The 25,811-nt window shown below is 55.1% G+C and overlaps 5 protein-coding genes across 5 annotated transcripts; 4 read left to right on the forward strand and 1 right to left on the reverse strand.

The window, feature by feature from the left end:
- Positions 1-68: 68 nt before the first annotated feature.
- CCOS01_04990 (fatty acid synthase alpha subunit) lies at positions 69-5,765 on the reverse strand (the record flags this gene model as incomplete). The annotated part of the gene is made up of 3 exons (XM_060453171.1): positions 69-179; positions 237-5,167; positions 5,237-5,765. The coding sequence occupies 3 exons, from the start codon at positions 5,763-5,765 to the stop codon at positions 69-71; spliced, it is 5,571 nt and encodes a 1,856-aa protein (XP_060317129.1).
- Positions 5,766-9,319: 3,554 nt separating this feature from the next.
- On the forward strand, positions 9,320-9,589 carry CCOS01_04991 (uncharacterized protein; the record flags this gene model as incomplete). The annotated part of the gene is made up of 1 exon (XM_060453172.1): positions 9,320-9,589. One exon carries the CDS (start codon positions 9,320-9,322, stop codon positions 9,587-9,589), a length of 270 nt encoding a protein of 89 aa, XP_060317130.1.
- Positions 9,590-11,966: 2,377 nt separating this feature from the next.
- Positions 11,967-18,278, forward strand: CCOS01_04992 (acyl transferase; the record flags this gene model as incomplete). The annotated part of the gene is made up of 1 exon (XM_060453173.1): positions 11,967-18,278. The coding sequence occupies one exon, from the start codon at positions 11,967-11,969 to the stop codon at positions 18,276-18,278; it is 6,312 nt and encodes a 2,103-aa protein (XP_060317131.1).
- Positions 18,279-20,057: 1,779 nt separating this feature from the next.
- Positions 20,058-21,637, forward strand: CCOS01_04993 (guanine deaminase; the record flags this gene model as incomplete). The annotated part of the gene is made up of 2 exons (XM_060453174.1): positions 20,058-20,367; positions 20,484-21,637. 2 exons carry the CDS (start codon positions 20,058-20,060, stop codon positions 21,635-21,637), a joined length of 1,464 nt encoding a protein of 487 aa, XP_060317132.1.
- Positions 21,638-22,208: 571 nt separating this feature from the next.
- Positions 22,209-24,571, forward strand: CCOS01_04994 (uncharacterized protein; the record flags this gene model as incomplete). Its single annotated transcript, XM_060453175.1, has 2 exons — positions 22,209-24,236; positions 24,551-24,571. 2 exons carry the CDS (start codon positions 22,209-22,211, stop codon positions 24,569-24,571), a joined length of 2,049 nt encoding a protein of 682 aa, XP_060317133.1.
- Positions 24,572-25,811: the final 1,240 nt, after the last annotated feature.

The following is a 25,811-nucleotide window of genomic DNA, read 5'->3' on the forward strand; positions in this document are numbered from 1 at the left end:
AACAAGCAAGATCCCATGCCTGCCTATATCCCATGAACTAGAAATGCATTGTACAGTCTACCCGCTTTTTAAAAGTTTGCAACAGCTACCGCAATCGCCTGCGTCTCAGAATGTGAGATGGAGACGCTAATGTCTGAGAGGCCAACCTTCTTGGCAGCCGCAGCAGCTTCGCCGTGGAGCTATCATCAAATTAGTAAACAGTCTCAAGAGTAAAGTGTATGCTGAGTGAAGCTTACCTTGACAGTAGGGGCGCCAGACTCGTCCTTGGCAATCTCAATATCCTTCAGCGGCGCACCGGCACCCTTGCTGGAGACGCCAAGAGACTTGAAGACGGCCTCCTTTGCGCTCCACCGGCCAGCGAACGAGCTCTGAGGGCTGGGCGCGGACTGGCAGTACTTGATCTCACCGGCGGTGAAGTTGCGCTCAATGAACGTCTCGTTCTCAATGTTGATGGCGGAGATATCCTCAACGTCAACACCAACGTTGCTGTTCTTGTTGGCGACCTTCTTGGCCAGACCCTCCATCATGTCCTGGGTGGCCTTGGCCGCCGTGGAGGTGACAGTCTTCTCAGACGCCTTCATGAAGTTGGAGGGGTAAGAGATGGTGGAGGTCTTCTTGTCCTCGGTGACGCGAGCATCGGGGTTCAGAAGAACCTTGCTGAGCTGCTCGTCGGTGTAAGGAGCGTTGGACTTGGGCACGAAGAGCGTGTTGTTGACCAGGCCCTTGTGGAAGAAGCTGTAAGCCTTCTTCTGGCGAGCGTTGACCTTGGCAGAGTACTCCTCGTACGTCTTCTCGTCAAGGGTGGCGAAGAGGTACTTGGGGTGCACACCAATGGCCTGGGCACCCTTCTGACCGAAACCGAAAGAGGTGACGGAGAAGGCCTTGATACCATCGGTCTGGATGGTGCGGCTGGGGTAGACAATCATGTCGAACTGCTCCATGATGGGGTCGACATTGTCGGCGTTGCGGTTGCCCGGGACCAAACCGGTGTTGAGCACCTGCAAGCAGCCGTTCATCATCCAGGCACCGGCGGCACCCTTGGGGTGACCAGTAAGGTACTTCTGGAAGATACCCATGACGGCGTTACCCTTCTTGCGGCCAAGGTGGCGGAGCTGCTGGCAGATGACAGAAGACTCGTTCTTGTCGTTGGCCTTGGTGGAAGTACCGTGGAAAGAGGCAACCTCGAGGTCGTCGATGGTGAGACCCCAGGTAGCGAGGGCACCACGGAGAGGAGCAATCTCCGGGTTATTCTTCCAGAAGTTGTTGCCGAGGCTGCGGAGAACATCCTTCTCCTGGCGTTCGGCCTCCCTCTTGATGTGCTCGGCACGGTCGTGGGCGTACTCCTTCTCGTTGACCTCCTGGCCCTGAGCCTTGATGGCCTCGACCTCGTCGTAGAGGTACTCGAGCTCAGACTCCTGCCACTGCTTGATCTGCTTCTTGCGAAGCTCGATCTGGCGGCGACGGTAGTTGATGTCGAGCAGAGGCGAAGGGAACTTGCCGGCGTGCTCGCGGGCAGTGGTCAAGACACCCTGGCCGGGAGCGGGAACGGATCGGCCAATCTTGTCGGTAGCAGTGGTAGTCAAAGCCAGGATACCGTGAATGGGCATGCCCATGTCAAGGGCTAGCTTGGCGGTCATAATAAGCTGGACACCGCAACCTTGAGACTCCATGAATCCGTTACGGGTGGTGGTGGTGGGACGCGACATCTCGGCGGGGGTACGGCCGTGGGCAAGCTCATCGACGGCGTTGCTAGTGGCCTTCATGTTGGCGAACTCGTAAGAGCCCTCCTCACCGAAGTCATCGAAACCACCGACGAAGACGATGCGAGCCTTGCCCTCCATGATGGTCTCGTAACCAATGTCGACGGACTCGACAGCGGTGGCGCAAGCACCGACAGGGGTCTTGATGGGACCGGAGGAAGAGATCAACAACATGTTAACCCAGGCGGCCATGGTGTTGATGAAAGACTCCTGGAGGATGTCGTTCTGGACAGGCTTGTCCAGGTAGCGGTCTCTGTGCATGCCACGGAGAGCGCCAGCACCACCCATACCGGATCCGATACAGTTGCCCACCTCGGAGACGTGGACATACTTGTAGAACTCGTAGGGGTCGGTGATACCGGCCGACAACAGAGTTTCGGCAACGGAAACAAGTACGAAGAGGGTGACGGGGTCGACCTGGGAGACAATGTCCTCGGGGACACCGTATCTCTTGGCGTCCCAACCAGTGGGGATCTGGCCAGCGACGAGTCTGTCGAAGCGGAGAGCCTTGGGGATCAAGAGAGCAGCTCCCTTCTTCATGCGGACAATGTATTCGCCAGACTCGGGGATCTCAAAGATCTCGACCTTGTCGCCGTGCTCACGCTTGAACTCCTCGGCAGTCTCCTTGGACGCCTCGAAGGGCTCGAGGTCCTCCTCGATGACAACCTCGTGAAGAAGCTGCTTCTGCTCGGGGTCGTAGCCGCCGAAGAGCTCAGGCTCAATGAGACGAATACCCGAGTGCTCGAGGATGTACTTCTCGTACTTCTGCTTGATGTCCTTGTCATCGACGGGCTCGCCAGTCTTGGCGTCGACCCAGCCGGAGTAGGGAGCAGGCTTGCCCTTGATGGGACCGTTGTGGTTCTTGATCAGACCCATGATCCAGGCCATCTCAACGCAACCCTCGAGAGAGAACTCGCCGTGAGCCTCCATCTCCCAACGGGTACGGGAGTTACCCCAAGGACCGACCTCGGCGAAACCGGTGACGACAACGACCTTCTCCAAGTCAACCATGCCCTTGAGGCGGTCGTTGAGAGGAGCAATCTCCTCCTCCCAATCGGGAAGGGTGGGGAAGTCGAACTTGAGGTTGGCACGGGGCTCAACCAGGGTCTTCTTGTAGAGAGCCTCCGAGTTGGGGCCGTTGACAACCTTGTTCTCAATGGCAGTCTCCTTGGTGACAGCGCGGCGGACCTCGCTAGTCTCCATGATGTCCTTGCGGAGCTTGGTCATGGTCTGGTTGAGGTCGGGGATGAACTGAAGACCACCGTTCAGGTCGGCGAAGACGGGCTCGCTCTGGCAGAGGTCGACAACAGCAGGAGACATGAGACCCAAAAGGTTGAAGGCCATCTCCTGCTGGGAGAAGGTACGAACGCCGAAAGCCTCGACGCCCTCGGCGACAACATTGTTGCCGCTCATGAGACCAGTACCACGGGTCCAGCCAATGACGGCACCGCAGATGGTGAGGTACTGACCCCAGTCCTCAGAGTGCCATCTGTTGAACAGAGTCTCTAGGGCAAGCTTGGACTCCGAGTAGAGACCATCGTTGCCGAAGGTACCGTGGTTGGGGGACAGAGGCAGGACGACCTGGGCGGGACGGGTCTCGAAACCACGCTCAGCCTTCTGGGTCTTGACGCTTCCGAGTATGCGGAGCAGGTTGGTCAACATGATGCGGTGAGCCAGCTCGGAACGAGAGTCGATCTGGTCAATCTGACGTCCGTTCTCGGGAATGGCAGCGAAGGGCACAATGAAGTCCAGATCCCAGCCGAGGCCGTTCTTGGGGTCGTAGATGTAGTCAATGAGAGCCTCGCAGTCCTGCTTGCTACCCTGGTTGAAGGGCACAACAACAAGCTGGGAGCCACGAGCTCCGAAGCGGGTGTACATGGACTGGTAGTACTCAGTGACCTCACGAGAGAATCTGCTGGTAGTGACGACGACCTTGGCACCACCGCTGATGAGGCCCTGAAGGACCTCAGCACCGATGGAACCGGCACCGGCACCAGTCATGAGGGCGTGCTTGCCAGCGAAGGTGACACCGTCCTTGGCAGCCTCCTCAAGAGACTGCAGGTAGTAGCCTGTGAGCTTCTTGCTGTAGTCCCAGCCATGGAGGCTCTTGCGCTTGAGGTGCAGGAAGGGGATGGTCTCGACCTTGCCGGGCTTGGCCTTCTTGGAGGGGCTGTCCTCGTTGGGGATGATCTGGTTCTCGTTCATCGCGAGAGAACGCAAGACGTCGCCGTAGAGGTTCTTGATCTCGAGCTGCGAGGTCTTGGACATCTTGTGCTGCTCCTTGATGAGCTTGTAGATGCGGCGCAGATCGTTCTGAACCTTGGTGCGGTTGCCGTACTCAGAGATCTTGCCACCCTCAGCCATCTGCTGGACGTAGTGCTCCAACTTGCGGCAGCTGGCGCGGGGGACCTCCTCGTAGTTGAGGTTGCCGCGAGCGTCGACGGTGGTCTGGGGACCGGTGGGGACAGCAACGTCCTTGTAGACGGGGTTGGCGTTGAGAACCTCCTTGCAGTTCTCAATGAGCTGCTCACCAAGCTCCTTGGCGAGCTTGTAGGTCTCTCCGCGCTCCGCAGGGCAGTTGTCAATGTGGTACTGCATGAATTCGACGAGAGTGGGGTTGGAGCGGTTCATGATGCGGATGCACTGGCTGACAATCTCACGGTCAACAGCCTTGAGGCGGCCGAAAATAATGTCGTAGTACATGTGGAGGGCATCCTGGCGCGCCCAGTTCCAGGATGAATCGTAGGAGCGAGCCTTGAGGGAGCTGAAGACGGGCTGGATGCCGGCGGCGTAGAAGTCACCGTGCTCGGCAGTCCAGAGGTCGAGCTGGGACTGGAGGACCTTCTCGGACTCCTGGGAGTTGAGGTAGGCCTTGTCACCGGCACGGAGATCCAGCTTGAGGTATCTCGCGAGGAGCTCAAGCTGCTGCTTGAAGAGGGCGCGCTGGTCCTTGGTGAGGGCGTCGATGGCCGCGGGGTCCATCATCATGCCACCGCCAGAGCCGCCGGCGGCGGCACCAGCCTGAGGGGTGCTCAGGCTGATACCAGCAGTGACGGCGTACTTCTGGGTGACGTCGTCCAGGAAAGCCTTGGCATCAGCCTCGGATCCCAGACGAGCAGGTGGCTCCATGGTGAGAGCGAGCAGGAGAGTGCCATCCTGTCTTCCGGAAGCCAGGCCCCATCTCGTCTCGAGGTATTTTCTCGCGGCCGTGATGTTGAAGCCACCGGGCATCTTGGAGGAGATCAGGCGGGCAATAAGTGCCTGAGATTGCTTGCCAAGCTGGCCGTCGAAAGTGGCCTGCATGGAGGAACCGAGCTCGTCGAGAGGAACATCTTCGGGCTTCTCTGGTGTTGAACCGAATTCCTTGCCGAGGTCACCAAGGATTTCGTTCTGAAGGGTGGATTTGCCTGTAGAAATAGGGGATCAGCAGGTTGCTACAATGGGTAGTGGGGAGTTTTGAAAATTTCGCTACTCACCGCCAACAAGGTCCTTGATGGCCTTGCTCAAGGGAACCTCAGCCAAGGGCTTCTTGAGCTTTTGAGCAATAAGAGCTCGCAGGATGTCGATTGCCTGGACGGGGGCATCGGCAACCTGAGCGGCAGGGCCGGCGCTGGGCGCGGGGGCAGCCGCAGCAGCGGGAGCGGCAGCAGCCGCAGGGGCAGAGGAAGAAGCAGCGGCCGGCGCGCTCGATGAAGCGGCAGCTGGCTCTGGCTCCTCCTCGATGGGGTCGGCCTCGTAGTAAATTTCCTTTGCGTCCTTGTTGTAGCAGAGGATTTGACGCTGGACAGACTTGGCAGCATCGTAGGCTTCGTACTTTGAGGCGAGAGTGCGCTTGGCCATCACACCGAGGGTATCAGCGGGACCGATTTCAACCACCCTCTCGGCGGTCTTCTCGGCCAGGAAAACATCTTGGGTCTCAATCCACCGCACGGGCGAGGCGAATTGGTAGGCAAGCAGCTCCACAAGGAGAGTGTGGGCAAGCTCTTGCTCGACTTCGGGACGCATTATGAACAGCTGGGAGGAGCTGGAAAGCTCAATGACACGGAGCTGGGAGGAGAACCGAGAAATTGAGGGTATCTAGAAGTCGTCGTCGAAGTTTTGACGATTTGGAGGGGTATATGCTGTTCTGTTCGTGGGAGTCCGTGGGAGAGTCGGAATCCTGGAACAGTGTGGAATGGCGTTGGTGTCTGCGGTGAGGGTATATGTGAAGCAGACAAAGCTCGCAAGACTTTTTTTTTCTGGACAGTGGGTGGTGGCTGTTCAAGGGAGAATCAAGTCCGCGCCAGAGAGAGGGAGGGACAAACTGGCGAAGGCGAGCGAGGGAGATGTAGAAGTGGTTTGGAAGTTGGGAGGACCACGGATGAAGGGAAGATGGTTGGATTTGATTGAAAAAAAAAGAAGAGACAGGCTCAATGTTGATGGCTCTGGCCCCTCGATATCGGGTCACTGGCACTTGATTGACTTTCTTGGGGGGCGTCTACTTTGTGAGGAGAGGACACCAACTGGAAAGGGAGGGGATGGGATTGGGATTGGGAACAACAGGTCCCGTCAGGAAAAAAGATGAATGTTGAACCAGGCAAGGGCCCCCACCGGCTCAAGGAAGATGAGCAGAGTGCGTGAGAGTAGAGAGGGAGGGAGTGTGTAGTGTACTGCGTATGGAGGGTTTTCCCAATGTCGAGGTACCTCAGGTGAGGTCAGGTACAAGGTACATGCAAGTAGGTGATGGTGTACATTCACCAGGGACAACACTCATGGAAGTGAGGATGGATGGATGGATCCATGAGGTGAGGTGGACGGCCGGGGGGTAATGTCTCGAGACATTCGACTGGCCATCTTCTCTCTGTCTTTTTTTTTTTTCCTTGCTCTCTCTCTTAGCCTTCGTCCTCCAGTTCTGCCTCCCGAGGGGGTACGTAGGAGGAAAGGCGGCAGGGCCCTGGGAAAGGAACATACAAGTGGGTCCGTCTTAGCCTGCCTTGCCTCGCGATGGGAGAGCCGTGAACTTCCCGGCACCTCACGCGTTGTCCCCTTCAAGTTCCCATGTTCCCCCCATGCAGGTGGGAAGAAAGCTGCTGGCGTGTAAATTGCCTGGGAGGCGTGTGGTCACTTTTGGTTTGGTGTGTGTGTGGCTTTACCGCTGCTGGGTGCTGGGTCCTGGCTTCCATTCTTTTCTTGGGTGGTTTGGCTGCAACGCCTGGTCGGTACGTACCTCGCTGCGTCGAAAGCTCCTCAACCATATTCAGACGCTTTCCCCAATCGAGCTTGGTAGGATCAGGGGGGCTTCCCCACAAAACCATTTCATTGGGGGAATGCAGGGTGGGAACCGTGGGACGGGTGGAGCACATCTTTTTGGGAGGGACGGCAGGGAGGGCAATCCGCAATCCGTCATTGATGCCAAGTTGACGTTGGAGTTGAGGCGTGAGGCGTCACCTCTGCGAAAAAGGTTTCGGGTACGGATAGGCAACATCCATCCATCTAGGTATTCATGATCCAGCAAAAACCGGCTCATCAAGAAGACGTGATGGGGGTGTCACCGGTTTCAAGACTTCCAGCCTCACCCATCCCGATACTATCTATACATCAAACCAACCCGTACTTATTATGTGTAAGCTACCTCAACCTCACCTCTAGAGGTGATATTTGTGTTTGATCCCAAGAGCTTCTTTCTCAATTCAGATCATCGCATCCAACAACTTACAAGCCACGTAAAGCATGAACTCTTTGGGACCAAGCTTTTCTCACCATCGCATACTGATACGTAAGATATCTTGTCACCTGGCTAGACCGAAGCCAGTCAGTGCTCCTCGTCTTCCGTGCGAGTGAACGAGCAAAGTGGCAGCTGCCGCATCATCGTCCTGCATGCATTATCCACCAGTCTCAAGTGACTCCTTCCGTGCGCCTCCTCGCTATCTTATCGCTTCCCTCTATCAAACGAGGCTTTGCGCCTTGTCTCTTGTCTGCCACCTCTTCAAGCCAGCTTGTCGTGTAATGCGAAGTGCGGGTACGTGCCATGTTGCGAGGTGGGATGAGACAAGACCAAGCAAAGTAGCTGTACCTGATTTACAGCTTCACATCGCAAGGCTTGCCAGCTCTCGGGCTCTTTTCCTTGGGCTAGGCTGGCACGGCTGGGCGCTGTCGTTAGCCTCGTGTGGCGCGCATTCAATGTCTTGACTCCTTCTCGTCGTCTCTCTGCCCGACTTCTACTTCCTCGCCGTGCTCGCTGCCCTTTCCCGAGCTGCCGGAATGTTGAATTCGGGCTAGTGGCCGCCGTACCTGCCCCTCGAGTCCTCGACTCTACTTAGCGCCTGCAGCAAACGTCTAGCCCCTCGCGAGGCTCTGGGTATTGGTGATCTAAGTCTGAGACCTCCCAAGCTTCACCTCACCTTTGGCCTTGAGATGTACCCGTTCCGATGACCCTTAACTCTGATTGTGCCTCTATCAGCTCACCCTTATCGCTGCATTCCTGTTGGCTACAGTCTCTTGCGACGTTCAAAGACTACCCACACACTTCCCTTTGGAGGGGGAGAGAGCTGGAAGCTTGTTGGAGCTTTGATGCTTGGCGGGGTGTTGATACCGATGCCGATAAGAGATACGGATAGAGCTACGGCTCTTCCCAACGGCCAACGACACACACACATATAGCTCTGATGTGAGAAGTGTCATCAACGGCATGGCTTTTGTATACGTGTACATATTCAGTACGACTGCGGCAAGCTGTGGGAAAGTGGTGCCATGATAAGATGTCTTCTGCTCCGTCACCCAACGGGGATCCGGAAAGTAACAGCCGCAACTCCTCAGCAACAAGCCAAAAAAAGCCTCCATGTTGCAAGCAGAAGGCCATGGAAGAGTGGAAGGGGAAATGGGAAATGGAGGGTGAGGAGGGGCAAAAGTGGTCTCTGCTCCAGGAACCCGCCACGGTTCGATGGGGGTGTAATGTAGCGATACCTCCTTGGCGACTGGAGTTGTACTCCGTATACAGTACTCCGTAGACGACGGATTAACCCAAGCTTTTCCTGTCGAGGCTCGAATCTGCTGTTTGAGGGGCAGAAGGGGCTTGGTTTGCCTCAACTCCACCCCTGGCCAGGCCCAGGAGGACCTAATCAGTTCGAAGTTGACTAAGCTCTTGCTGACCTTTCGGTTGCGTACGACGGGTTGCTCCAGTTCTTCAGTAGACGAGCCACGAAAGGTGGGTGAAGATGCCCAGTTGATGGAAGCCTCAGTCAACAAGCCATTGTGATGCGCAACAAACCACAAAGTGCGACCTGTGTCTGACCGCTCATCACCAGGAGCATTCTTCAACCACTCAACTCAGCTCGCCCGAGCCAACCGAGAGACGTCGATGAACAATCGGAGACCGAGTGAATGAGCTCGGTGCAACACTTGTCGATATTCGAGGATTCCAGCCCTGTGCCTCATCAGTTCATGCTTAAAAGCCTGGGCTTGGCTGGGCAGCGGGCAAGCAGTATGTCTTACCGAGACGGTGCCTAGGTACAAATCTCATCGCTATTCGTTACCCCTCCACGCATGGCAAGGGAAGATACACAGGGCATTGTGGTACGCAGATGCTAGAGCTTGCATTCCTGGACGACCGACCGCCCGCCCGCGTGGGCGGCGTGGCATGGCAAAGAGATAGCTCCCGCCTCAGCAAGCCAGAGCAGCGAGTGCGGTGTGGCGGCTGGTATCGGTACATCAAACATGTACATGCCGTTCTCCCTGCCGGATCCTCGTCCTCAGGGTCCCGCGCATTTCCCATCCTCCCCAGCATCGAGCCCCAGGCGTGGGGTGAAAGCGGTGGGGAGAAGGAGACGGCAGAATATTGGATACGACGCTAGAGATGCTGACCGCCTTTCAACCGGCCAGGGAGTTGCGGGAACGTAACGGGGGGCCCGGGAGTACATTGTACTTGGTGGGATCCCGCATATCAGGATCTTTTAGGGTCCAAGTCGAAGTGGGCGACACCTTTTTTCGCAACTCCCGGTCAGCGAGGTGACTCGATACAAGGACGAGGCGAGGTTGGAAAACTTCTTTTCCTTTCCTTGCAAGAGCTGCTCCGAGAGGCAACTCGGCATCGAGCGATGTCGCGCAGCAGAACCCGAGATGGCCCGCGACGGCGCCTTAGTTTTGGGCTCGTTATCGTCCGTTTGTTGCATCCGGGGTAGCAACTCGGCATCTTATCGGCGTGCGCGACAAGTGCGATTCGCCTAGCATCAGCACTGATGTTGAAAAGTATGGTGCAAGTCCAGGCCCAAGAGCCGAAATGATGCCATTTGGCCGAGGATTCGTGCGTCCATTGATCCAGCACCTTGAAAAAGAGACGAGACCGGTCCGATGAGCTAAGAGTTGGCGGCAAAGATCCGGAGGCAAGATTGTGTAGACACGATCCGTTGTGGTTGCGGCGTTCCGCCATCATCCAAGTGTGGCTTGGGAGGGAAACTTGGGAAGAGGATACTTGGATGAGTGGAAGAGAGGTTGAAGGAGGTTGCGAGGGCATGTACCGGTACATTGGCGCCCGTTCTCCAACAGCGGAACCCTTGCGGATCACTCGGGCTGCATGAAGTCATGGAAGGGTGGAGCTGGAGGGGTGGATTGGGGTGTACGACCATCCCCAACAGAACTAAAAAATTTGGCGAGACATTGAGATTTGAGACTTTTGGAGAGATGCAAAGGCAGAAAAAGAGACGGGAGAGACGATGCTCCATACGAATGCCTACAGTACCGTGAGTACCTACCTTATACACACAGACAATTGGATTGATTGGCATTGACACACGTACCCGTAGCAATTGGTCACTTGGCCGCGCGACCAGGCAGGCACTGCTTGACGCCAGCAAACGGCCAACTGCCACCTCCCCTGTTCTTTCCGCTCTTGAATAGTGAGAGCTGTGGTGCCTCTTGCCTTGAGCCGGCAAAAGATACAAAATACGGAGTACAGGTAACGGGTACTTTCCACCCGTCAAACCGTACCTGCCTTGCAAGCGCAGTGGAAGTGAACCAGATGGGGCCACAGCGTGGCAGGGACGCAGTACGTACCTACTCAAGATGCGGTCCAACGTGCCTTTCCTCCGTCAGCCCGAACCAACTGGATTCATTCCAATCCAATGTCCCAAAATGACCCCGGCCTATTTTTTTCTAATCGTTGAGTTCCAACTCGTCTTCTCGGCGTATCGGGGCCATGTACCTGTCCCTGTCCTGGGTACATCCCCTTTCTACCCCTCGTAGACACACCAAAGTGACCCAAACTGGGCCAGATACCTCCAATTACGTTGGTGGGATTGACCTCACTCTCACGAAAAGAAAAACAGAAAAAAGGGTCGAGAAGCAGGCGGTACTTCGTACGGATACTTGGCCCAAAGGTTGGATCCATCAAATTCATCATCCACTTGAACATCCACACACCGCACACCACAGTCGATGTACCTACACACCACACCCGCCATGCTTCTCTGAGTCTCCCTCCTCAATGATGGCGTGAAAGTACCAAGTCCCGGTTCCCAATCCCACAATCCCAATCAATCCATGTCCACTTATTGAGACAGACCCGGGAAGACAGGCACACACACACACGCACACACAGACGCTCCTCACTCAACTCAACTCAACTCCCACTCCCCCAAGAAAGTCAGCAGGGACCCAGACCAGACCCGGGCCGCAGTAGAAAAAAAAGTCCAAAGGGATACACTTCAATTGCCTCGCCTTCCCATCATAACCTCGTCCAAGAACCCTCCCAACCTTCCCTTGCTCACCATCCCACTCTTCTTTAAGCTGCCATCTGCCACTCTCTTGCTCTTCCCTCCCACAACTCCACGTCAAGGACAGAACTTGCAGGCAGTCTTCTCGTTTCTTTTTCTTGTCCTTTATAGACCACCAATTGCTCTCGGATAATAGGAGAGAAAGCTCTAGACGACCACCCACGCTCAATACCTAAAGACACGACATTACTGCCGCACACTTCCTCCCCCTTCCCCCGCCATACCGGAGCATCTTGAACTAGCTGCCTCCTGCTCTTTGCTGAGTTTACGGAGTCACACACAAGGTAAGCCATCTTGCTGTTTTCCCCATCTCCCGCTGGAGAAACATCTCTGGATCGGCAGGGGAAAGAGGCGGTAAAAAACAAGCACTCCTCGGCTAACAAACGTGGCGAGCAAAGCTCCATTCATAGCACGAAAAAACTTCACACCCATTCTTGATACCCCCAAAACCGTCATCACCATGTACGGCACTGGAACAGGCCCTCAAACGGGCGTTTCTACCCCTCGATCCAACGCTTCTCTGCGACCTCTCACTCTCCGCCACGGTTCTCTCGAGACCTCCCTCCTCGTACCGACCGCCCTGCACTTCCACGCCTCTCAATTGAAGGACCGCTTCAATGCCACTCTCCCCACCGCCACAGATGAGCTTGCTCAGGATGACGAGCCTTCATCCGTTGCAGAGCTGGTCGCAAGATACATGGGCTTCGTCGCCGACGAGGTCGAGAAGGGCGAGGATGACGAGTCAGGCTCTTACGAGGAGGTTCTGAAGCTTGTCCTTAACGAGTTCGAGCGCGGCTACCTCCAAGGCAACGAGGTTCACGCCCTCGCTGCCACGCTGCCCGGCATTGACGCCAAGAAGTTGGTCGTCATCCGCAGCTACTACCAAGCCAGACAGACCACTGGTCGCTCCATCAAGGCCTACGGATCTGCGCTCTTCCGCGCATCCGATGATGGCTCCGCCGATATTTACACCATTTTCGGCGGTCAGGGCAACATCGAGGAGTACTTCGAGGAGTTGCGCGAGATCTACAAGACCTACAACCCCTTCGTCGGCGAGCTTATTTTGAACGCTGCCGAGCTCCTTCAGAACCTTTCCAAGCACCCCGAGGCTGAGAAGCTTTACCCCAAGGGCTTGGATATCATGAGATGGCTTGAGAGCGAGGACGCGACCCCCGATGTCGACTACCTCATCTCAGCGCCCGTCAGCTTCCCCTTGATTGGTCTCGTTCAGCTTGCGCACTACGAGGTCACTTGCAAGGTGTTGGGTGTTCACCCTGGTCTGCTCCGCGACCAGATCAGTGGTACGACTGGTCACTCCCAGGGCATTGTGCTCGCTGCCATCACTGCCGCTGCCGAGTCCTGGGAGTCATGGAAGGAGCTTGCCCCTTCTGCGCTCACCATTCTCTTCTGGATCGGTGCCCGCAGCCAGCAGGTGTTCCCCCGCACCTCGTTGACGCCCACCATGCTGAGAGAGTCGGCCGACAACGGCGAGGGTACACCCACACCCATGCTTAGCATCAGAGACCTCTCTCAGGCTGAGGTCCAGAAGCACATTGATGCAACCAACAAGTACCTGCCCGCCGATCGCCATATCTCCATCTCCCTGATCAACAGCCCGCGCAACCTGGTTGTCACGGGTCCTCCCATCTCCTTGTACGGTCTCAACGCGCAGCTCCGCAAGGTCAAGGCTCCCACGGGCCTGGACCAGAACCGTATCCCCCACACCCAGCGAAAGCTCCGCTTCGTTCACCGCTTCCTGCCCATCACTGCACCCTTCCACAGCAAGTATCTTGCTGAGGCCACGGAGCTCATTGACGAGGACTTGAAGAACATCAAGATCCCCTCCAAATCTCTGGGCACTGCGGTCTTCGACACCAACACTGGCAAGGATCTCCGTGAGGCCGGCGACAGCAACATTGTCCCTACCCTCATTCGTCTCATTACCAGAGACCCCGTCAACTGGGAGAAGGCCACCGTCTTCCCTCAGGCCACCCACGTCCTTGACTTTGGTCCTGGCGGTATTTCTGGTCTTGGTGTTCTCACCAGCCGAAACAAGGAGGGTACTGGTGTTCGCGTTATCCTCGCTGGCTCCGTTGATGGCTCCATCACGGAGGTCGGCTACAAGCCCGAGCTCTTTGACCGTGACGAGGAGCACGCGGTCAGATACGCCGTGGACTGGGTTAAGGAGTTCGGTCCTCGCTTGGTCACCACATCTAACGGCGATACCTACGTCGATACCAAGATGAGCAGACTTTTGGGTCTTCCTCCCATCGTCGTCGCTGGTATGACTCCTTGCACGGTCCCCTGGGACTTCGTCGCTGCCACCATGAACGCTGGCTATCACATCGAGTTGGCCGGTGGTGGCTACTTCGACCCCAACATGATGACCGCCGCTTTGCGAAAGATTGAGGGTGCCATCCCGGCTGGGCGTGGTATCGGTGTCAACTTGATCTACGTCAACCCCCGTGCCATGCAATGGCAAATCCCCATGCTCGGGAGACTCAGAGCTGAGGGTGTTCCCATTGAGGGCCTGACCATCGGCGCTGGTGTTCCTTCCGTCGAGGTTGCCCAGGAGTACATCGACACCTTGGGTCTCAAGCACATCAGCTTCAAGCCCGGCTCCGTCGACGCTATTCAAGCTGTCATCAACATCGCCAAGGCCAACCCAACCTTCCCCGTGCTTTTGCAGTGGACTGGTGGTCGTGGAGGTGGTCACCACTCTTACGAGGATTTCCACCAGCCTATTCTCACCATGTACCCTCGCATTCGTCGCCAGGAGAACATCATCCTGGTTGCTGGCAGTGGTTTCGGTGGTGCCGAGGATACCTACCCGTACCTCACTGGTGAATGGTCCAAGAGCTACGGCTACCCTCCCATGCCCTTCGACGGTACTCTCTTCGGTAGTCGCATGATGGTCGCCAAGGAGGCCAAGACCAGCCCTGCTGCCAAGCAGGCCATCATCGACGCCCCTGGTGTTGAAGACAGCGAGTGGGAGAAGTCCTACACTGGACCTACCGGTGGTGTCGTTACTGTTCTGTCTGAGATGGGCGAGCCTATTCACAAGCTTGCTACTCGTGGTGTCCTCTTCTGGGCTGAGATGGACAAGAAGATCTTCTCCCTCCCTAAGGAGAAGCGCGTCGCTGAGCTGAAGAAGAACCGCGACTACATTGTCAAGAAGCTCAACGACGACTTCCAGAAGGTTTGGTTCGGTCGCAACCGTGCTGGCCAGGCTGTCGACTTGGAGGACATGACCTACGGCGAGGTTGTCCGCCGCATGGTTGACTTGCTTTACATCCGTCACGAGCAGCGCTGGATCGACCCCACCTTCATCAGACTCACTGGTGACTTCATCCGCCGTGTTGAGGAGCGCTTCACCTCCAAGCCTGGCCAGGTCGCTCAGCTGCAGGACTTCAAGGACCTCCAGACTCCTTACGAGACTGTTGAGAAGATTCTCTCGCACTACCCTGACGCCGAGACTCAGCTCATCAACGCCCAGGATGTCCAGCACTTCTTGATGCTCTGCCTTCGTCCCATCCAGAAGCCTGTCACGTTCATCCCTACCCTGGATGAGAACTTTGACTTCTACTTCAAGAAGGACTCCCTCTGGCAGTCTGAGGACCTCGGCGCCGTCATTGGCCAGGATGTTGGACGTACCTGCATTCTCCAGGGACCTACTGCTGTCAAGTTCTCCAAGGTCATTGACGAGCCCATCAAGGACATCCTTGATGGAATTCACAAGACGCACGTTGAGTACTTGACCAGAGACCTTTACAAGGGCGAGAAGAAGGCCATTCCTACCATTGAGTACTTTGGTGGCAAGCTCATCGAGACTGAGATCCCTGTCGAGGATGTCGATGGCCTCACCGTCTCCTACGATGATGCCCACAAGAACACCTACCGCCTCTCCACCTCGCCTTCCGCGACCCTTCCTAGCCTCGATGCATGGCTGGCCCTGCTTGCCGGTCCCGATCGCAGCTGGCGCCACGCTCTTTTGACCTCTGAGGTTGTTGTTCAGGGCCAAAAGTTCCAGACCAACCCTCTCAAGCGTATCTTCGCACCCACCCGCGGTCTCTTCGTTGAGATCCACAACCCCAAGGATGCGAAGAACACCAAGATCATTGTCAAGGAGCAGCCTCGCCACAACCAGTACGTTGATGTCATCGAGGTCAAGCTGGAGGGCAAGAACGAGATCGTTGTCAACATGATCAAGGACACCACTGCTCTTGGCAAGCCCGTTGCCCTGCCTCTGAAGTTCACCTACCACCCTGAGGCCGGTTACGCCCCGATCCACGAAGTCATGGAGGGTCGCAACGACCGCATCAAGGAATTCTACTGGCGTGCGTGGTTCGGTGACGAGACCTTCAACCTCGATGCCGATGTTAGCAGTAAGTTCGACGGTGGCAAGGCCACCATCACCGGTGAGAGCATCAACGACTTCATCCACGCCGTTGGCAACACTGGCGAGGCCTTCGTTGAGCGTCCCGGCAAGACTGTTTACGCTCCCATGGATTTCGCCATCGTCGTTGGCTGGAAGGCCATCACCAAGCCCATCTTCCCTCGCACCATTGACGGTGACCTGCTCAAGCTTGTTCACTTGTCCAATGAGTTCCGCATGAAGCCTGGTGCTGAGCCTCTTAAGAAGGGCGATGAGGTCTCCACCACCGCTCAGATCAACGCCGTCATCAACCAGGAGTCTGGTAAGATGGTTGAGGTCTGCGGTACCATCTACCGCGATGGTGAGGCTGTCATGGACGTCACCTCCCAGTTCCTGTACCGCGGTGCTTACACCGACTACGAGAACACCTTCCAGCGCAAGATGGAGACGCCTATCCAGCTTCACTTGGCCACCAGCAAGGACGTTGCTGTTCTTAAGTCGAAGCAGTGGTTCAACACTGATGACCTGCCCCGCGACCTCGACCTCCTCGGACAGACGCTTACCTTCCGTCTTCAGAGCTTCTACCGCTACAAGACCAAGACGATGTACAGCAGCGTCTCCACTCAGGGCCAGGTCCTTCTTGAGCTCCCCACCAAGGAGATCATCCAGGTCGCCAGCGTTGATTACGAGGCCGGCCAGTCCAACGGCAACCCCGTTGTCGACTACCTCGAGCGCACTGGTGCCCCTCTCGACCAGCCCCTCCACTTTGAGAACCCCATCCCTCTCAGCGGTCGTACCCCTCTGCAGCTTCGCGCCCCTGCCACTAACGAGAACTACGCTCGTGTCTCCGGTGACTACAACCCCATTCACGTTTCTCGCGTGTTTGCCAACTACGCTGCCCTCCCCGGCACCATTACTCACGGCATGTACTCCAGTGCTGCCGTCCGTAGCTTGGTTGAGACCTGGGCTGCTGAGAACAACATTGGTCGTGTTCGCAGCTTCCACGCTTCTCTGGTTGGCATGGTCCTCCCCAACGACGACCTTCAGGTCAAGCTTCAGCACGTTGGTATGGTTTCTGGCCGCAAGATTATCAAGGTCGAGGCCAGCAACAAGGAGACTGAGGAGAAGGTTCTTCTCGGTGAGGCCGAGGTTGAGCAGCCTGTGACTGCCTACGTCTTCACCGGTCAAGGTTCCCAGGAGCAGGGCATGGGTATGGAGCTCTACGCCAGCAGTGACGTCGCCAAGGACGTCTGGGACCGTGCCGACAAGTACCTCCTGGACAACTACGGCTTCTCCATCACCAACATTGTCAAGAACAACCCGAAGGAGCTTACCGTTTACTTCGGTGGCCCTCGCGGCAAGGCCATCCGCCAGAACTACATGGCCATGACCTTCGAGACCGTTGCCGCCGATGGAAGCATCAAGTCTGAGCGCATCTTCAAGGAGATTGACGAGAAGACCACCTCTTACACCTACCGCTCGCCCACTGGCCTGCTGTCCGCCACACAATTCACTCAGCCTGCCCTTACCCTCATGGAGAAGGCTAGCTTTGAGGACATGAAGTCAAAGGGTCTTGTTCCCCGTGACTGCACTTTCGCTGGTCACTCCCTGGGTGAGTACTCTGCCCTCGCCGCCTTGGCCGAGGTCATGCCCATTGAGAGTTTGGTGTCGGTCGTCTTCTACCGTGGCTTGACCATGCAAGTCGCTGTCGAGCGTGACGCCGCTGGCCGATCCAACTACTCCATGTGCGCCATCAACCCGAGCAGAATCTCCAAGACTTTCAACGAGGAGGCTCTGCAGTTCGTTGTCGACTGCATCTCTGAGGAGACTGGCTGGCTCCTTGAGATTGTCAACTACAACATTGCCAACATGCAGTACGTGGCTGCTGGTGACCTGCGCGCGCTCGACACCCTCACTGGCGTCACCAACTTCCTCAAGCAACAGAAGATTGACATTGAGGAGATGCGTGGCAACATCGACGAGGCCAAGGGTGCTCTCAAGGAGATCATCAAGGGCAGTGCCGAGGCTACCCTCAAGAAGCCCACGCCCCTGGAGCTCCAGCGTGGCTTCGCAACGATTCCTCTCCGCGGTATCGATGTGCCTTTCCACTCGACCTTCCTGCGGTCTGGCGTCAAGCCTTTCAGATCGTTCCTTCTCAAGAAGATCAACAAGACGACGATCGACCCTGCCAAGCTTGTCGGCAAATACATCCCCAACGTGACAGCGAAGCCTTTCGCCATCACCAAGGAATACTTTGAGGATGTTTACAAGCTGACCAACTCGCCCAAGATTGCTCAAATCTTGGCGAACTGGGATCAGTACACCCAGGACGGCCCTGGCCCCAACGGAGTCAACGGCCTCGCTGGTGAGCATGAGGGCCCTGGTGCCGCAGCATAAGCTGTGTATGCGCACTTGACAGAAGGAGCAATCGGGCTACGGTATAACGAATGATAAAAAGAAGGAGGAGGGCATTGAATGACTCTAGACGGCGTAAGCGTTGTACAAATTAGGGATGGGGTTTCTTGATGACTGTTTTATCATGCTGCGTTTTAGAAAGCTTTGTGTTTGGTCATTACATGAAATGTTTGGGGCGTTTATTATTCTAGAGTTTTAATTGTGGCACAAGAAGAGAAATAGAGCAACCAAGGTTCAACAAGCTGTGTAAAGTTTCCGAGAGGCGTGTGATAAAATGTCCGATGGCATTGCTTTGTTTGACGGGCAAACAAGGCAGAGGGTGATACAATGACTGATGACTGGAAAGCTAGTGGCAGCTGGCAAGCACAGCAGCTATTTTGACAGCGGGGATCTACGAAGAGTGACTGCAGGGACCCGGAACACTGATGCTTCTCCCGACTGGCGCAGCATGCGGACGGAAGGGCGGGACGGGTTCGACTACCCGTCTCGAGGGGAAGATGAGAACATTATGACTTTGGGAAGAGTCGGAATGGCGGTGGAGCACCATTTGGTTTTGTGATAATGAGCCTATCCAAGAGTGTCCCAAGAGTAAGACATGGTCATGCCGTGCCGCCCCGACGAACAAAGGATGCTTATCAAACTTATCAGGCGGTGGCTTGAATAGATCGAGGGGTGACTTGGAAGGGCTGAGGAACGGGGGTGATGTGGATTGGAAGAGCTATGGTGGGAATGCTGGAGAGCTATCCGGATGGAGTCAAGCCGAGGGGGATGAGAGCTGCGGTCGGCCAGCGGCGAGCGCCGTACGACGTGCGGCCGGTGCGCTGCGAAGTGGGGGGGCGGGGCGCGCATTGGTGGTGTTTGGCAGCAGTTTGGGGTCGCAGTTCCGTACCTCGAGAAGACTGGTATGCAATTGTAACCCAACAAATCCCAATTCCAGACTTTTGACTAATGCAGTTTTGTTCCTGTTGTTGGTTTAGGTAGTCACATCCAGCTACGCTCAGAGAGGAAAGCTTCTTTGCTTTGACACTTAGTCCCGTTGAGCCGGGCCCATCCCCTGTCAATCAGTCCGTCTCCGTATTCCGCGTCTTATCTCTTGGAGGGGTAAATTGGGGGGTACCGGTAGCATCCTGGGGAGACCCGAACGTGGAAGGAGACGGCCGCCGGGCGAACTACGTTTACCTTGACCTTGACAAAAAAGGACGAAGCACATGCTTTCTTTGGCTTCGCGTCATCTGTTGCACCGCATATATCTACCGTGTCCCCCTTCTCTTCCTTTTCTTTTCCCTTCGCTTTGCTTTTGCGTTTGAAGAGAGGGGTTTTGGGAAACTTGAACCGAAGAGACGATACCCATCTTTTACCTTTTCTGCCTTACCTCACTTACCTCATCCTCTCCGTACCACCTTTTGCAACGTTCATCCCGTGACTGCTGTCCTTTGAGGGCATTGACCCAGCAATTGCCATTCCGGTCCATCGTTCTGTGGTATCCTCGGTGAGAGGGAGTTGTCAGCATTAGCGATCACCTGCGCCTTTTGAAGCACACGGGGAATTGGAAACAAAGAAGACGGAGAGATCAACGTGGTGGGGGTTTTCGTTTCAACCGCCCCCGACTCTGCCGACGACAACCGAAGACCGAAGACAGAGTATCCCGACGTCACGGCCACACCTGCGAACCAGTCGACTCAACCTGCGATTTCAACCCCATTCTCTAGAGAAGCTTCACATCGACTCTGGTCAAATCAATAGACGGATAGCAATAGCATAATGGGCGACATGATCCGGGACCTACCGCCCGCCGGCGCATCAACAACGGAGACTCCCACGCAAGCGCAGTCGCAGCCGCGCCATAAGCTCTTTCTCGGCTCCTTCATCCACTCAAAGACAAAGGAGCAGCTCGAGTACCTCCACGGCGCGGCCGTTTGCGTCGATGCCGCCGGAACGATTGTCGCTGTGGAAGCGGAGTGCGATTTGAAGAAGGCCGAGGCGGAGGTTCTGCCGCGCTTGGGGTGGGCAGTCAGCGATGTCGAGGTTTGTGAGGGCAAGGAGGGGCAGTTTTTCTTTCCTGGGTTCATTGGTATGTTCAGATTCTTTCTTTCTCTTCGTGCGCCCGGGATAATGATCATCTGTCTCGGGATGCTCTCCCGCCCGTAGTGAGACATCGTACCCAGAGCTAACCAACTCCACCACCAGATACCCACGTCCACGCATCACAATATCCCAACGTCGGCATCTTTGGCAAATCAACCCTCCTCGACTGGCTAAACACCTACACCTTCCCCCTCGAATCCTCCCTCGCCGACCAGAAAAAGGCAAAACGCGTCTACACGGCCTGCGTGAAACGCACCCTCGCCCACGGCACCACCACCTCGGCATACTACGCCACCATCGACGTCGCCGCAACGAACCTCCTCGCCGACATCTGCCTCGCCCTCGGCCAGCGCGCGTTCGTCGGGCGGGTATGCATGGACCGCGAAGGGTTGTGCCCGGACTACTACAAGGACGAGTCCGCGGCCGACTCGCTGCGCAAGACGAGGGAGAGCGTGGAGCATATCCGGCGGATCGACCCGGGCTTTGAGCTCGTCGCGCCGGTGCTGACGCCGCGGTTTGCGCCGGCTTGTTCGGGGGAGGCGATGAGGGGGTTGAGCGAGTTGCAACGGGAGTTGGATGTGCTCGCGCAGACGCATATCTCGGAGAACGAGGGGGAGATTGAGCTTGTGAAGGAGTTGTTCCCCGAGGCGGAGAGTTATACGGATGTGTATGACAGCCATGGGCTGTTGGGGGAGAAGATGGTGCTCGCGCACGCGATTCATTTGTCGGAGAAGGAGGCTGATACTATTGCGGAGCGGGGCGCGAAGGTGTCGCATTGTCCGTGTAGTAACAGCTCCATCACGAGCGGTGCGGCGAGGGTGAGGTGGTTGTGGGATAAGGGGATCGATGTCGGGTTGGGGACGGATATGAGCGGCGGGTATAGCCCTAGTATCCTCGAGGCGGCGAGGCAGGCTGCGTTGGTGTCACGGCACGTTGCGATGGGGCTGAAGGGGGAGGAGAAGGAGAGGGCCAAGTTGACGGTTGAGGAGGTGCTGTATCTCGGTACGAGGGGCGGTGCCAAGGTTGTTGGGTTGGGCGGGAAGATTGGCGGGTTTGAGGTTGGTTTGCAGTGGGATGCGCAGCTTATTGGGTTGCCTGTTGTCGATGAGGATGGAGAGCAGGAGGAGGATGGGAATGTTGATGTGTTTGGGTGGGAGAGCTGGGAGAATCGGGTTGCGAAGTGGGTGTTTAATGGGGATGATCGGAATACCAAGATGGTTTGGGTCAAGGGGCGGATGGTGCATTCGAGGAAGTAGATGACCAGAGGGTTGTTACGGTAGAAGGGAGGCATGAGATACATGGCGTTTGGTTAGTAACTTGTTTGCTGGCTGGTTTGATATCACATGGAGTAATGGACTACCTTAGATGTATAATGAAGCTCAGAGCTGCTCATCGAAATCCTTAATCACGAGTCTCTCGTTGTGAAAATTGCAGTGTAACTCAACTCGTCCAATCGGGCAATGCATGAGAAACCGGGACCTGATTGGGTGTATCTGAATGCCCATCAGATCCACGAGGGAGACGCGGTTCCTCCAATGAAGTCGGACTTGCCATATCAAGATCAGGCTGCGTCTTGCCAAGTAAACGCGCCCAACCGACGTCCCTCCCGACAACCCCGCCTTCTCTATATTCCCTTCTTCCCCTCCTCGTTCTGCCTCTCCCTGAGTGCTTCATCGTCAATCACTGCGTCTGTGTTCCCCGGCGTCGATCAACCGAACTGGTACCTCGGACGACACAAGATACCAACAACCTCTTGATTCTACCCTAAGGCACTCGAACTACCTACCTCACCGTACCGATTTGCCTTGCCGCCCGAAACGGCCAGCCATGTCTGGCCTCGAAGGCATCGCGGGCCTGAGCCTCGCCTGCAACGTCATGCAGCTCATCAGCTTTGGTCACGAGGCCATCTCGATCTGTCGACGTATCCACGAGAGCGGGTCCCCAGAGCCTGGTCTTTCAGAACACGCCGAGAATCTGAAAGCCGTGTGCGATGGATTGGAAACTTCCTTGGGCAAACGGCCGACGCCCGTTGCTACTGCTGCTCCCACTGCCGCTGCCACTAGAGCACCGACAATGGAGAAGCGACTTCTCGACCTTGCCGCCAAGTGTGTCAAGAATGCCAGAGATTTGGAGGAGGAAATGAAGTTTTTGTCTCCTAGTCAGCCAGGCAAACTTAGAGCGCTGGTCGCTGCGCCAAAGATACTGTGGCGGAAGAGGAGACTTGAGAGACTCAAGGGGAATCTGGATGACGCACAAAAAGTCATGGACACGTCGATTCTCGAGCGTCTGTTCGCCAGAGCAGAGAGTCTCTACAAAATGAACGAGAAAGGTTTCCTGGATCTGAGTCAGGAGCTCAAACAATTCATTGCAGACCATGCGGCTTCGAATAGCATCCTTCGAAATGCCATTGAGACACAAACGAAGGGAATTCAAGACCACGTCACCATGGAATCCTCGAAGACGCAGAATGAAATCAAGTCACACGTGTCCCTCAAGCTTTCTAGTCATGAGATTTCTATCAAGAATCATGTTTTATCATCTGTCCAGGATGTCCAGGATACTTTTTCACAGAGGATGACGTCCAGAGAGGACTCAAAGGCCAAAGAGCAGGCCTATCAGCAGCTTTTGAAAAGTCTAAAGTATCCTAGAATGAATGAACGAAGAAATCAGGTTTCGGAATCGCATCCAAGAACCTTTCGATGGATCTTCAGCGATTCGATGTATCTCAGCGACACAGAGTCGGATTATTCTACGGAAGGCAACTCTAGCGCATACAGCGATGAGCCCGTCAACGTCGAAACGTCTAGCATCAGGTCAGACGAGCCACCTGAGTTAGAGGACGCCTCTGGCAGTACCAGCTATGTCCTTGAGCCGATCGTGCTTCGTAAATGGGATAGCTTCGTGGACTGGCTGAAAGATGGCACACAGAAGATATACTGGATCAGTGGCAAACCCGGTTCAGGAAAAAGCACACTCATGAAGTATATCGAAGAGAACAGCAATACTATGGAGTACTGCGATTCAGAAATCCGTTGTATTTCTCACTATCTGTGGAAACCTGGTACTCTTATGCAGCAAAGTATCAAAGGCGTGCTCTGCTCTTTGCTTCATCAAATCCTGGACCTTAGGAAGAGCCATGCAATGCAAGTCTTGGGAAGACAGCCGAATCTATCAACGAAGGATGCAGACACAGACTGGACTGCAAAAGAACTTGAGAAAACCCTTCTGGATTTTATACGAGAGTCAACCTGCAAATACGTGGTGCTTCTGGATGGCTTGGATGAAGTTGCTGATACATCGGACGATGGAGTTGACCGACTTCTGGACCTAATTGATGAGCTTGTCTCCACAAATCAAGTCAAAGTCTGTGTTTCCAGCCGCCCTGAGCCAGCCTTGAAGCGCTTCCTTGAGAAGTATCCGATGCTCAAGATCCAGGATCTAACCAGTCGAGATATTCACTTGCTTACGCGAGAACGCCTTGAGGCTATGGGAATTGACCTCGAATATGGTGGGACGGATGATTTATCCGAACTTATCTGTGAAAAAGCTGAAGGGGTCTTTGTCTGGGTCGTTCTTGTCTTGAATAGTCTCAAACGAGGTCTCGACAACTACGATGATGTGGACACTCTTTACAGTCGTGTGGAGTCCCTGCCCAAGGACCTGACGAAACTGTATAAGGAGATGTGGTCCCGAATGAAGGAAGACAGCGACCTCTATCGAAGAAAAACAGTACTTCTTTTTTATATGGCCATGGAGTTCAAGACACACCGTCATCGTGTTCGTATCTGGGAACCTAACGCCAACCTTCTTGGTCTTGCCATTTCTACAGACGACGAGATGCTGAAGTCCTTCATGGTCGGTCAGGAGCTACCCGATATGGAATTACTCTGGCAAAAATGGCATCGCTTGGGGAAAAAACTACCAGCGATGTGTGCCGGGCTACTGGACATAACTAACCCCGAAGAAGCTTTCTCGTCCCTTAATGACTACGAGAGTAAATTCAAGCCTTGGGGCAAAACAGGCATTGGTTTTACACACCGGACAGCTATCGATTTTATTTGTAACAGCGAGGAGGGCAAAGATCTTTTTGGCCCTTACGTCCCTAAGCAAGATGACCTTCTTTCACGGGCGATAAAAACAGACCTGATGTTACGGCGTATCATCAACAGAACGTATATCACAACCACTGACACTCCTAACAAAACCTATTTGTCACTAAAATACGACACAAGCGGAGAGTTACTCCCGAGCTTTATCCCCTTCCAACATCTGGCCGAGATCTCACCACACCGAACCACACATAATCTGCTTTCGTTCACATATCAGTGTCTCGAAATCATAGGGCTGAACTTGGAAAATCGGGTATCAACACCAGACTTAGCGAAGGCGCATCATCATTTTTTAGCAGAAGCGTTCCTTCACACAGCAGCCGTCGACTGGGCTGAGGAAACACTGCAGGCAGCCACGGCAGGTATCGAAGAAGTGACTTTAGTAGAGTCGCTTGCTCTCCGAGCCGGGTGCGAACGCATTTTAGCTCCTGGCTGGATCGAATACGATGAAGCTGTTGGTCCGAAAGTCTTACTAGGAGGCAATTCTTCTCGGCTTTCAATGATTCAAAGAGTACTGAGAAAGTACTCGAATACCCGACGAGGGTTGAATGATAATATCATTCGACTACTTCAGCTGGACTGCTACAGGAATGTCTTAATGGCGTGGCGTTGTATTTTGGGTCACACTCTGGCTGTAATTTTGGGGTGGAAAAGCTTCTCCAAGCTCGCGGATGATGCAGAACGATCGCAATGGTGGACAGACATAGTGGAGGTCATTCATTCCTTCTTATCGGCAAATGTGCTGGAAGACTTAAATGGCCAAAAGTACATGATTTCCATCGGTCCGTCACACGGCCGAGTCAATGTCATATTAGAACATGACTCGCTGAAATCGACGCAAGGGGAAGTTGTTTTTGAAGTCAACGACGCTGCTATGCTAGCAGTCATTACTGAGACGGCTCAAAGCGTTCTAGGCTCAATTTCCCTAACGAAACTTCTGCTTACGCCAGGGTATTGTCCAATAGCGTCGCCAAAGCTTGTTGCCAATCAACAAGGATGGCCAGGAGGTTGGAGAATTTACAACGAGATTTTACAAGATGAAAGCATGGATGGGCAGCGACTACTCAGGCTGGTGTTAAGTGCGAATTTAGCAACCCTAGATCACTTGATGTCTGAATCTGGTGGGCCTACCATTCTACGGGTACGAAACATAGGTCCTCACTGGGTATTTTCCTCGGCGCTTCGAGCCATCGGTCATGAGCCTAGCACTGCAAATAAGGATTATGCATGTTATTACGTTGGTCCAAGAAGATGAAGGATGATCTAAGAAGATGGGGGGCTAGAGTAATGAGATAGGATGAAAGTAGACTCTTACCTGAAG

This window comes from Colletotrichum costaricense (assembly GCF_030867565.1).
Source record: "Colletotrichum costaricense strain IMI 309622 chromosome Unknown Scaffold_4.1, whole genome shotgun sequence".
In the NCBI taxonomy this organism is placed as follows: Eukaryota; Fungi; Ascomycota; class Sordariomycetes; order Glomerellales; family Glomerellaceae; genus Colletotrichum; species Colletotrichum costaricense.